The sequence below is a fragment of the Natrix helvetica genome (genome assembly GCF_964273705.1).
Source record: "Natrix helvetica genome assembly, chromosome: 5".
Taxonomy (NCBI): domain Eukaryota; kingdom Metazoa; phylum Chordata; class Lepidosauria; order Squamata; family Natricidae; genus Natrix; species Natrix helvetica.
In genome coordinates this window covers 5,517,933-5,530,079 of record NC_138551.1, presented here as the reverse complement: position 1 = coordinate 5,530,079, position 12,147 = coordinate 5,517,933, and the positions used below count along the sequence as shown (strand labels likewise).

Sequence of the window (12,147 nt, the reverse complement as noted above, 5' to 3'; positions counted from 1 at the left end):
AACTCAAGTATTTTAACTCAGATATTTAAACATGTTACCATCATCATACCTCGATTTTCATTTGACTATAATTGTTTAAACCTCCTTCATCATAAAATATACCAAGATTTAATGCATAACCACATACTGGCATTTCATTTACTATTTCTAAAATCCTCCAATAACACTGCATCCTTATATCCTATTCTAGCTAAACATCCATAATATTTAATAACAAAATTTTCTAATCCTCCTTTCCAAATCACTGTTTACAATTTACATACAGTTTCCTTATGTTGTACCCATACCTATATATACATTGTTATCATTATCTCTCCTTTATTTAACTATATCCTGTATCATAACATTTTCCCCCTAATATTCAAGACTTAACTGTGTCTAACTTAGTTCTTTTTTATTAACCTTTATATATAATCCAAAAGGATTTCTAATCTTCCTTTCATGGGTACCATTCAATATTCATATCCCATTATTGCTTATATTGCTTATATTGTTTTCCTTTCAAGGAGGCATTGGCTGCTGGTCATCTGAGGAAAAAAAAATGACCCCAAAAAGTTATGCTCAGGGCTGCAGGAAATAATATCATATTATGTATAGCAATTGGATTTTGTTTAATGTTTATTAAATAATTGGGTGGTAAATGGCATTACTTTCTTGTGTGCTTCGTCATGCACTAATTTTTCTTCCCCTTTTGCTGATCCAATCTAGGGGAAACTTGTTGGGATATGTGGCAGCGTGGGGAGTGGGAAAACCTCACTCATTTCAGCCATTTTGGGACAGGTGAGATACCACTAGTCTTTTAAAAACCTATTTTTCTAAGTTTTTGGTTCTTCTTTCTTTTGTTGTCCATTGACGGTGACAAAAATGTTACGCTCATTGACCATCTTTTCTGGATTGAATCTTCCTGTCCAGTGAAATCAGGAAGAGAGGATGAAAATTACATTTAAAAAAAAATCTACTTTAGATAGGTGGTTATCCTTTAGTTTGAAATGATATTAAAGTTGACAGCAAATCAGTTTGCTTCCCCCCCCCCCCAGTGCTGTTTGGCCGGCATAACTGATTGCATTCCGTTGTGAAATTCTCCCTTCTTCCAAGACTTGATAGCACAGAGAAGTTACCTTCCCTTTAAATTGTAAAGACCAGATTGCCAATGATGTTTCCAGCAGTTTTTAAGCTTCTGGTAGCAACATTATTCAAAATCCTACTGGCTTAGTGTGCACAGTGACACCAGGCATGTGGTAATCTAGGAGAGGTTTTATTTATGAAGAACAAATTTATATGGCCTCCCAACTCTCTTGTGGTGACTCTAGATCTTTTACAGAAATAAAACCCCCAAAACAAAATCCCAGAGAGTCTCATTCCCTTTGGTGACCACAATAAAACCAACCACTTGATTGGCTCCCCTATCACCCTGGGGTCCAAAATTGTGTCTTCGGGGCCTTTTGAAAGAGTATCAAGTTGGAGGTCACGGTTCTCTCCACATGGATAATGTTCCACAAGGAGGGAGCCACCATGGAGAAGGCCATGTTCCCACTAGATGGACCTTCTTAAGAGAGGGGACCCATAACATACCCTGACCTTCTGGTGTGTTGAGTAGATATAACTGATCCTTCAAACAATCTAGTCCTAAGCCATCACTTCTGACTTTCTTGCGAGTCATTCACACAAGTGTGGGAGCATCAACCTAAGGCCCAGGTAGCTCATCCGTTTCTATCCCTCATCTTGATTGGGGAGGTCTCTGTCCAGGCAGAGGAGGTGCCTGATAACACCACATACAGGGAACTGGATGTCTCCTTGGCCTGTGGTGGATCTCAGTCTTAGAGCATCTCCAGGCTTGCTCTTTGGGCTGAGACAGGACTTCACCAGTCATTTCTTTGAAGGAAGGCTGTTGGGAGTATACTCCTAGTGTTGGGTAGGCAACATATGTAAAAAAGATGTGGAGACTCTAGAAAGAGTGCAGAGAAGAGCAACAAAGATGATTAGGGGAATGGAGACTAAAACATATGAAGAACGGTTGCAGGAACTGGGGATGTCTAGTTTAATGAAAAGAAGGATTAATGGAGACATGATAGCATCTTCCAACATCTCAGGGGTTGCCACAAAGAAGAGGGAGTCAAACTGTTCTCCAAGGCACCTGAGGGCAGAACAAGAAGCAATGGGTAGAAACTAATCAAGGAGAGAAGCAACTTAGAACTGAGGAGAAACTTCCTGGCAGTGAGAACAATTAATCAGTGGAACAGAAATTGCCTCCAGAAGTTGTGAATGCCCCAACACTGGAAGTCTTTAAGAAGATGTTGGATAGCCATTTGTCTGAAACGGTGTAGGGTTTCCTGCCTAGGCAGGGGGTTGGACTAGAAGACCTCCAAGGTCCCTTCCAACTCTGCTATTGTTTTGTATTGTATTATTGTATTGTATGTATGTATGTATGTGTTTGTGTGTATGTATGTATGTATGTATGTATGTATGTATGTATGTACATAATTATAATTAATCATAATTATAATGACTATGATGATGTTTGTGTGTTAGCACCGTGGACACCTAGAAAACACTCTGCTCAACGTAGAAATGGAATGTATGATATAAAACAATAAAAAGTATTTTTGGGGAAAAAAAGGAAGGGCTTTAAAGATGACGCTTTTGCAAAAGTAGCTTTCGGGATGTGATAGTTTGGCCTGTCTCCAGAAGTGGGAGGTGGGAGAGGGAAAGAAGATCTGAGAGGGAGGGGCGGGCAGTTATATAAGACTTTGAGGGGTCCTTGGTGATCTCTGAGCTTGGCTGTTTCCTTGAGGACGTTTCTAGCCTTTCATTACTAGTTTGGTAATGAAACATCCCCAAGAAGACAACCTAGCTCAGAAAGCACCAAGGAGCCCCCATTTCAACCCTGAGCTACAAAAGTTCTCCTTTATTGATGCGACTTGGAGGCAGTATCTTTGATAGGCCTGTTGTCATTGTTTCAGATGACGTTATTGGAAGGCAGCATTGCTGTGGACGGGAACTTTGCTTACGTGGCCCAACAGGCCTGGATTCTCAATGCCACGCTTCGAGACAACATCCTTTTTGGGAAGGAGTTTGAAGAAGAAAGGTTGGTCTGCTGGAGTTTCATGCACTTTCTCTCGCGATGCAGGTGGGGAAAGGCGGATGGGTGGAGGCTAGTCCTGAATTGGCCTTGCAGCTATTCCGGCTGGATAGTTTACATCTGATAACAAGACTGTGATTTCCTGACTGCACTTTCCTTACTGTGGGTATCTTCATCGGTTGCACGGAAATAAAACATTGGTCGAGGGCCCTTTGTAACACAAAGCTATGATTTAGTATTAAATACATGAGACTTAGGGGCATGATAGCTCAGTGGTTAAAAACGCTGAACCTGTCTGCTGGAAAGCGAACAGCCTGGGCTCGAGCTCCGAGCCTCCAGGATGGGGTGAGCTCCTGTTCCTTGCCCCAGCTCCTGCCCAACAAGCAATTTGAAAGCATGCAAATTCAAATAGATACGCAGGTACCACTTCAGTGGGAAGATAACAATGTTCCCTGCACCTTGGCGTATTATTATGCTGGCCATATGACCACGGAAGTGTCTTCGGACAACACTGGCCTAAGAAACAGGGATGAACACTGCCCTTTAGAGTTGGACACAACTGGCAGGGGAACCCTTTACTTTTACACGAGACTTGGTGAGCTTGAACTGAGCACTGGGGCCACTTATCTTCCATTCTTCCCAGCTGGGAGAAAGTCTTTAAACCCCCAATTTTCCCTAATCCCTGGCTTACTATTTCACTGCATCACAGGAGTTGTGGTTTTAGCCAAATTACAATACAATACAATACAATAGTAGAGTTGGAAGGGACCTTGGAGGTCTTCTAGTCCAACCCCCTGCCTAGGCAGGAAACCCTATACCGTTTCAGACAAATAGCTATCCAACATCTTCTTAAAGATTTCCAGTGTTGGGGCATTCACAACTTCTGGAGGCAACTTCTGTTCCACTGATTAATTGTTCTAATTGTCAGGAAATTTCTCCTCAGTTCTAAGTTGCTTCTCTCCTTGATTAGTTTCCACCCATTGCTTCTTGTTCTACCCTCAGGTGCCTTGGAGAATAGTTTGACTCCCTCTTCTTTGTGGCAACCCCTGAGATATTGGAAGACCGCTATCATGTCTCCCCTGGTCCTTCTTTCTATTAAAGTAGATATGCCCAGTTCCTGCAACCGTTCTTCATATGTTTTAGTCTCCAGTCCCCTAATCATCTTTGTTGCTCTTCTCTGCACTCTTTCTAGAGTCTCCACATCTTTTCTACATCGTGGAGACCAAAACTGAATGCCATATTCCAAGTGTGGCCTTCCCAAGGCCTTATAAAGTGGTATTAACCCTTCACGTGATCTTGATACTCTCCCTCTGTTGATGCAGCCTGCTTATTAAGACAGAACCTCTTCACAAAACGGAGAGTGCTTTTCAACACTATTTTATGGGCACAGCTAAGAACTTGGTAGGAATCACTGATAAATCAGTGAGATATAATGTAGTGTAGAATTGAAGGTATTGGATTGGGAGCAAGGAAACTGAGGGTGAGGTGGACTCTGAACCACAGAAACTCCTGACTGTGGGTCAGTCATCCTCTCTCAGCTCAGCCTACCTTGCAGAATTGTGCCATGTTTAATATAAGCCCCTAATAAATAAAAAGAGTAAATTTTAAATTAGAATCCAATGAGAAAGAGTTTGGTGTAAAAGTTAAGACAACTGGCTAGAAACCACGAGACTGGGAGTTCCAGGCCCGTTTTGAGTGACCTTGAGCCAGTCTCTCTTCCTCAGCCTAGAAAGAAGGCATGGGCAAACCGCTTGAAAAAAAGTTTTGCCAAGAGAAACCGCAGAGAGATGCCCAGGGAGTTGGCAGGAGAAGACACTAACTTGAACACACAAGCGCACACCAAAAAAATCATAAACTTCGCAGGAATTTTCCTCCCCGGCCACTTAAAGAGGGTGGAGGAGAAATAAATGTTATACAAAATTATAATACAGCCTTATGTAAGAGCCAGCCTGATATTACATCATTGAAAATGCAACTGATGTTACAAGTCAGTTTTGAGCCAGTCGCCGTCTTTGTTTCCCGTTGTGCTCACCAGTCATGTATCTTGTTGTTAGTTGCAAAGTTATGTCCGACCCATCGCGGCCCCATGGACAACGTTCCTCCAGACCTTCCTGTCCTCTACCATCCTCTGGAGTCCATTTAAGCTCATGCCTACTGCTTCAGTGACTCCATTCTCTGCTGTCCCCTTCTTCTTTTGCCCTCAGTCTTTCCCAGCATGAGGCTCTTCTCCAAGGAGTCCTTCCTTCTTTCTCATTAGGTGGCCAAAGTATTTGAGTTTCCTCTTCAGGATCTAAAGAGTAGTCAGGGTTGATCTCTTCTAGGACTGACCAACTGCCAAGGGACTGGCAGTATCTATTTCAAAGCAATTAGTTAATTGGCCTAACAGTCACAATTCAACCTGACAAAACCAGATCAATTTCTAAATGTCCCAATAGGGCAGACATGTGTCTGACTTAGATTTTCTAAACATGTCTTTCACTCTTTAAACAGACCCTGGGAAAATGCTTTTGGGGCAGACTTAGTCCCAATTAATTTAGTCCCAATTAACTGTTCACGGCTTTTTAAAAATAAACGTATGTCCATCTATACATATTATATGTATATATTTAGGTACAATATGGTGTTGAATGATTGCTGTCTCCGACCTGATCTGGCTATCCTGCCAAATGGGGATCTGACTGAGGTAAGAACCTTGCTTGAACGCATCAGCCCCCCCCCCTCAAATTCTAGGAGACCCTTCTGTAGAGGGAAAATGTGTCACATGCTTAGGAGTTGATAAACAGCTTTGCTTGTTAACTTCACTACACCTTAACTACTCAATATGTAATCAGACTCTAAAATATGAGGCCTGTTTACCTAGCCATTTCATTAATGGTTTCGTGGGTTAATGTGGGGCAGGAAAGACCAAGTCCACATGTGAAGGTCCAATTAAATTAATTTATAGCTAGTCATGCCTGTGTACTGAAATCTTGGAGTCAAATAGAATAGAATAGAATTCTTTATTGGCCAAGAGTGATTGGACAACAAGTAATTTGTCTTTGGTGCATATGCTCTCAGTGCACATAAAAAGACAAGACGCATTCGTCAAGAATCATAAGGCACAACACTTCATGATAGTCATAGGGTATAAATAAGCAATCAGGAAACAATCAATACCAATATCAATTGTAAGGATACAAGCAACAGAGTTACAGTCCTGCAGTCATAAGTGGAAGGAGATGGGTGATGGGAACGATGAGAAGACTAATAGTAATAATAATGCAGCCTTAGTGAATAGTTCGACAGTGGTGAGGGAATTATTTGTTTAGCAAATAAGAGTCAAGGGAATTCAAGGAAAGTTAGACTTAATCCATTTGTGGCTATGTAGGGATTCTAGTCTGATCCCTCTTTTAACTCCACCCCCAGTTTCTGCCACTTTCTCTTACAGTTATTTCACAAAATAATAATTAGGGCATGTCCTCTTCCACTTTGAGGAGAGGAATCTCAAAATCAAGTGCTTTGTCAACTGCTGTGGGAGAGAGATGGCTAGTTTCCAAATTTGTAAATAAATTATGTTTCTCTTGATAAAAAAGGTAGATACCTTAAGTGAGGGGTGAGTTTGGTAAGGTATTTATTGCTAAGGAAAGATTATTTTCTGGAAAGAGCGGGTTTTGTTTGTTGTTTCAAGTAAAATTCAATTGATGAAAATAATATAAAGCATTTTTTGAATGCAGCACCCAAATTGTACAATTTTCTCCCAAAGAAGCAAGGGCCAGCTCTGTCTTTGGAAGTTTTTAGGTAATAAAAAACATGTATTTGAAATCTTTATTTTATTCCTTTCTGCTTTTTTAGAAGGATGGCTTCCATTTCATTTGCTAATTTCTTAGGGTCAGAAGGTAGTTGAAGAGACTTTCTAATAATTGATCAAATACTTTTGAATGTTGCCTTGGATGCACTTCCTGCTTCTCATTTCAGTTGAATTGTAAAATTATGCAACTGCATTGAAATAAGTTGGATGCCCATCCAGTGATTATTAGAAAGTCTCTTCAATCTCTATCTTGTTTTTTAAATAGGCATCTGCTGTTTCTGTCAATTATATTTTATTTTTCTGTTGTTTTCAAATATATTTGTCTCAAAAAATCCTTAAACACGCCTTCTTTAAGTAATTAATAGGTTACACTACTAGATAGTTTGATCCTGTAGAATCTTTGGCTTTGAATCTTTGCTATCAAATTCAGTCAATGGTTTCCGGTAAGTTACGGCTATTTGAATTCTGCTGAATTTTTGGAATCCTGCTTTGAGTTTTGGACAAATGACAGAATTGATAAATAAGGAATGAAGATGGCCAAACAAATATTTGAACAAGGCACGTTTTATTTAGATTGGCGACCGGGGCGCAAACTTGAGTGGGGGGCAGCGCCAACGGATCAGCCTTGCCCGCGCGCTGTACAGCGACAAGAGCATTTTCATCCTCGATGACCCTTTGAGTGCCTTAGATGCCCATGTTGGAAACCACATCTTCAACGGTGCCATCCGAAAGCACCTGAAGTCCAAAACAGTTCTTTTCATCACACACCAGCTCCAGGTACGCTGAGAATGTTACCTTGCTCTGTTCTGCTCAGGATCTCATGGGCTGAATAAATGTAACTTCTGCTGTTCAGAGTAGCTCTTAATTTAATCAACCTAATTGGGTTACAGCCTCACAGAAGAAGTTAAAATACAGAGGATTGTAGCCTGAGTGTATTTGAGAGTCAACAGCAGTGAAGAGTGAGAATGAAAAGCAAGCAATTTGTTAACTGATATATAAAAGTGTATATCCTGCATTTTCAGTTCCTTGACTTACAGTCATTTACTTAGCGACCATTTGAAGTTACGACACTGATAAAAAGTGACTTACGATCGGTTTTCATACTTATAACTGTTACAGCATCCTCATAGTCATGTGATCAAAAATTGAATGCTTGGCAACTGGCATGTATTTATGACAGTTGCAGTGTCCTGGGGTATTGTGATCACCATTTGTAACCTTCCCAGCCGGCTTCTGCCAAGCAAACTCACTGAGGGAAGCTAGATTTGCTTAATCCCCAGTGATTCACTTAACAGCTGCAGTGATTCACTTAACAACTGTGGCAAGAAAGGTTGCAAAATGAGGCTATACTCACTTAATGACTGTCTTGCTTAGTGGAAATTCTGGGCTCAATTGTGGTTGTACGTTGAGGTCTACCTGTATGGACTGTTTATATCCAAATTATTACGGGGTGGAAAAACCGTATTTTTCAGAGTATAAGACGCACCATTTTCCCTCAAAAAAGAGATGAAAATCGGGGTGCGTCTTATACACTGAATACCACATTTTTGGCCTCTCAAAACCATGCCCCTTTTGCAAAAATGGTCGTGCATAGCCTTTAGGAGGCTTCCAGAGTGCTCCTGGGGACTGGGGAGGGCAAAAACTGGGCCATTTTTTGCTCGTTTTTGCCCTCCCCAGCCCCCAGGAGCACTCTGGAAGCCTCCTAAAGGCTATGCATGCCTTTTTTTTTTTTTTGGACAAAAAAACGGCCCGTTTTTGGGAGGTCTGTAGAGTGCAAAAACTTGGTTTTTTAAATTTGCCTCTTCAAAATCTTGGTGCGCCCTATACTCCGGCGCGTCTTATACTCCAAAAAATACGGGTCATTTTTCCATGTGAAGAGAGGTTACAGGAGTTGGTGCTTCCATGTTTAGAAGAATCTAATTGTTTATTTAACAGGCCTGAGATTCTCTGTTAAAGAGACAGAAAACTGGCCCAAGGTAAATTGATGCAAACATTGCTTCTGCACATAATCAGATGTGTTATTAAACTCATCTGCCTTGCAAGGTTGTGATAGTGACTAGTATAAAGGAAAATGAAAATGGAGGGGATTTAGGAAGAAGAAATCCCATGGCTTAGAGCAGGGATGTCCAAACTTGGGAACTTCAAGACTTGTGGACTTCAATTCCCAGAATTCCCCAGCCAGCTGGCTGGGGAATTCTGGGAATTGAAGTCCACAAGTCTTGAAGTTCCCAAGTTTGGACATCCCTGGCTTAGAGACTTGCATGATGAATGGGTGGCCATCCTGAATGAACGAACAATTGAATAGAAACATAGAAAACTGACGGCAGAAAAAGACTTACTGGCCTCTTGCGAGGGTTTTTATTTGTTTTCTTTTGTTTATGCATTTTTTTTTAAATGGTCAAACGATCTCTCCACCTCGCCATGAGTGTTCCTCTTCTATTTATCAGTATCTTGTGGATTGCGATGAGATGATTTTCATGAAGGAAGGTTGCATCACTGAGAGGGGAAGCCACGAAGACTTGATGAATCTGAACGGTGACTATGCAGCCGCCTTCAATAGCTTGCAGCTGGGAGAAACACCACACATTGAGGTATTTATTTTTGGCGCCGCGATTCTTGCCCTAAGGAAAAATAAAGTTATATGTAAATTATCCTAAAGACCAAATAACTTATTATTTGTTACAAGCTATTCATGTAATAGCTTCTAGGCTGCATCAACAGAGGGATAGAATCAAGATCACGTGAAGTGTTAATACCACTTTATAATGCCTTGGTAAGGCCACACTTGGAATACGGCATCCAGTTTTGGTCTCCACGATGTAGAAAAGATGTGGAGACTCTAGAAAGAGTGCAGAGAAGAGCAACAAAGAGGATTAGGGGACTGGAGACTAAAACATATGAAGAACGGTTGCAGGAACTAGGTATGTCTAGCTTAAGAGAAAGAAGGACTAGGGGAGACATGATAGCAGTGTTCCAATATCTCAGGGGTTGCCACAAAGAAGAGGGAGTCAAGCTATTCTCCAAGGCACCTGAGGGTAGAACAAGAAGCAATGGGTGGAAACTAATCAAGGAGAGAAGCCACTTAGAACTGAGGAGAAATTTCCTGACAGTTAGAACAATTAATCAGTGGAACAGAAGTTGCCTCCAGAAGTTGTGAATGCCCCAACACTGGAAGTCTTTAAGAAGATGTTGGATAGCCATTTGTCTGAAACGGTATAGGGTTTCCTGCCTAGGCAGGGGGTTGGACTAGAAGACCTCCAAGGTCCCTTCCAACTCTACTATTATATTATATTATATTAATAGCAAAATTATTGTGTCAGCTTGTAATATGTCTTCTGAACCACCCAGGTTTCCACATATTTGGACAATCTGCCAAAATGAAGGCTGGGTAAATCTCTGACTTCTGTGAATCACCAGCCGGATTCCTGATATTAATCTCAATAAAGGAGAATATTTGTAGCTCAGGGGATGACATGAGGTGCTCTCTGAGCTTGGTTGTTTTCTTGCAGATGTTCCAGATTTTTCATTACCCAAACTAGGTAACATCATCAGGCTGATGTTACCTCGTTTGGGTAATGGTGTTAACCTCTTTGTTTTAGTAGTTTACCTACTTCTTGCTGTCATGCACCTCAAAGAACAAATTTACAGTAAACAACTATTCAAACAAAATATAACATGATTCAGGTTTCTGCTTGGTGGCTGGCAGAAAGAGAGGGAAGTTTCTATTGAAATCCATCTTTAAAACGGCAGTTAGAATATCAGAATAATAGAGTTGGAAGGGACCTTGGAAGTCTTCTAGTCTGTTAGGAATGTAACTAACAGTTGGGTTAGCAATATATAAACCAGGATGGTAGTACTGTAGCTTTAAGTACGACTGTAATGTGATTGGGTGCTGTTACCTCAAGCAGCCATAAGAGGGAGCCAGAATGACTGTTAGCTCTCTGTTTTGTTAGACACTGATCGGTGTAGACGTATTGTGAGGTACTGTGTTTTTGCTACTGTTAGCTGCTTTGTGTGCTAAACTGATTATTTGATACTGGACTGTGTTTGAAGGATCATTCCTTAACTGAGAACATTGATAACTGACTGACTGAACCGTGTATGACTTGGACTGCAAATTGAACTCTGAATACCTCTATATTTCCACATAGTAAACTATTATTTTTTATACTATTCGGTGTCCCTGTATGCTGGTTTGTGCGTGTTCTTCCATACCACTCTCATTACGGTTCTCTGCACACTCGCTCTCCTAACGGGGAGCTTACTTAACACAGTCCAACCTCTACTCAGAGACCCTGTATCAGTGATGAGAAAAGGCTAACCTTTTTCTCCTTGTGTGCCAAAATTGTCTGTGCGCGCACCCACACCCATAACGCAATGCGCCCTGCACATATGCAAACGACCCCCTTGCGCTTCCCTGCACTTGCGCGTGACTCCCCCACACCCTGATTTGGGCCTAGAAGGCCTCCTTGAAGCCTCTTGGGTCCAAAAATGGACTTCGGGGGGGGAGGCGCACCCCACCGCAGCCTGTTTGGGGCCTACCAGACCTCCCTGAAGCTTCCTGAGACCAAAAACTGCCCGTGGGGGGGGGCACCTTCCTGCACTCTCCCCCACATGCACATGTGACACCCCCCCTGCGCATTTACACATCTTTCGCATGCGTGGCAGAGACCCAAAAATCAGCTGGGGGATGAGCTGGGCGACAGCTCACATGCCTGCAGAGAGGGCTCGGTGTGCCGCCTGTGTCATGTGTGCCAGAGTTTGCCATCTCGGTCCTATATTATTTCAGAGAAATGGTTGTCCAATCCTACCATATGGGCCGTAGCATAGGAGACATCCCTTTATGGAGACTTTAACCAGGCCTTTTTTTTCTCTCTCCTGTGCTTATAATGTTTTCCTTGCAGAGTTGAGATGGACTGAATTTAAGTTACCTCCTCTTCTCTTTTGCAGGTTAACGTAAAGAAGATGGCAAACAGTTCATTGAAAAGACTCCCAGAGAAAGGCACCAAAACGGGATCTGTGAAGAAGGAGAAAGTGGTTAAGAAGGAAGAAGGTACAGCTTGTCATCCAAAAATACAAATTTAACTCCTACCCAACTTACGTGCATGCATAAGTATTCTGTTAACAATGCTGTAGGTTCCAGGTGATCTTATTGGGTCTGAGCTCAGATTAGGTCTTGCCTTTTCTTTAGCCACAAAGACTAGTGCTAATTTTGAAACGGCGTGCTCCTTTGTCTTCAAGATGAGCAAAGTAATCTGAGCAAGAATTTAGGATAATTTAA

At 41.7% G+C, this 12,147-nt stretch overlaps 1 protein-coding gene across 2 annotated transcripts in view; it reads left to right on the top strand.

Moving 5' to 3' along the window:
* The window catches only part of ABCC5 (ATP binding cassette subfamily C member 5), a 72,823-nt gene that overhangs the window by 41,909 nt on the left and 18,767 nt on the right, over nucleotides 1–12,147 (top strand). For both annotated transcript variants that reach the window (XM_081956030.1, XM_081956029.1), the window contains exons 11-16: nucleotides 709–780; nucleotides 2,961–3,085; nucleotides 5,690–5,762; nucleotides 7,440–7,643; nucleotides 9,314–9,457; nucleotides 11,817–11,919. In XM_081956030.1, coding sequence (XP_081812156.1) covers nucleotides 709–780; nucleotides 2,961–3,085; nucleotides 5,690–5,762; nucleotides 7,440–7,643; nucleotides 9,314–9,457; nucleotides 11,817–11,919 — 721 coding nt within the window. The remainder of the gene's footprint in view (nucleotides 1–708; nucleotides 781–2,960; nucleotides 3,086–5,689; nucleotides 5,763–7,439; nucleotides 7,644–9,313; nucleotides 9,458–11,816; nucleotides 11,920–12,147) is intronic.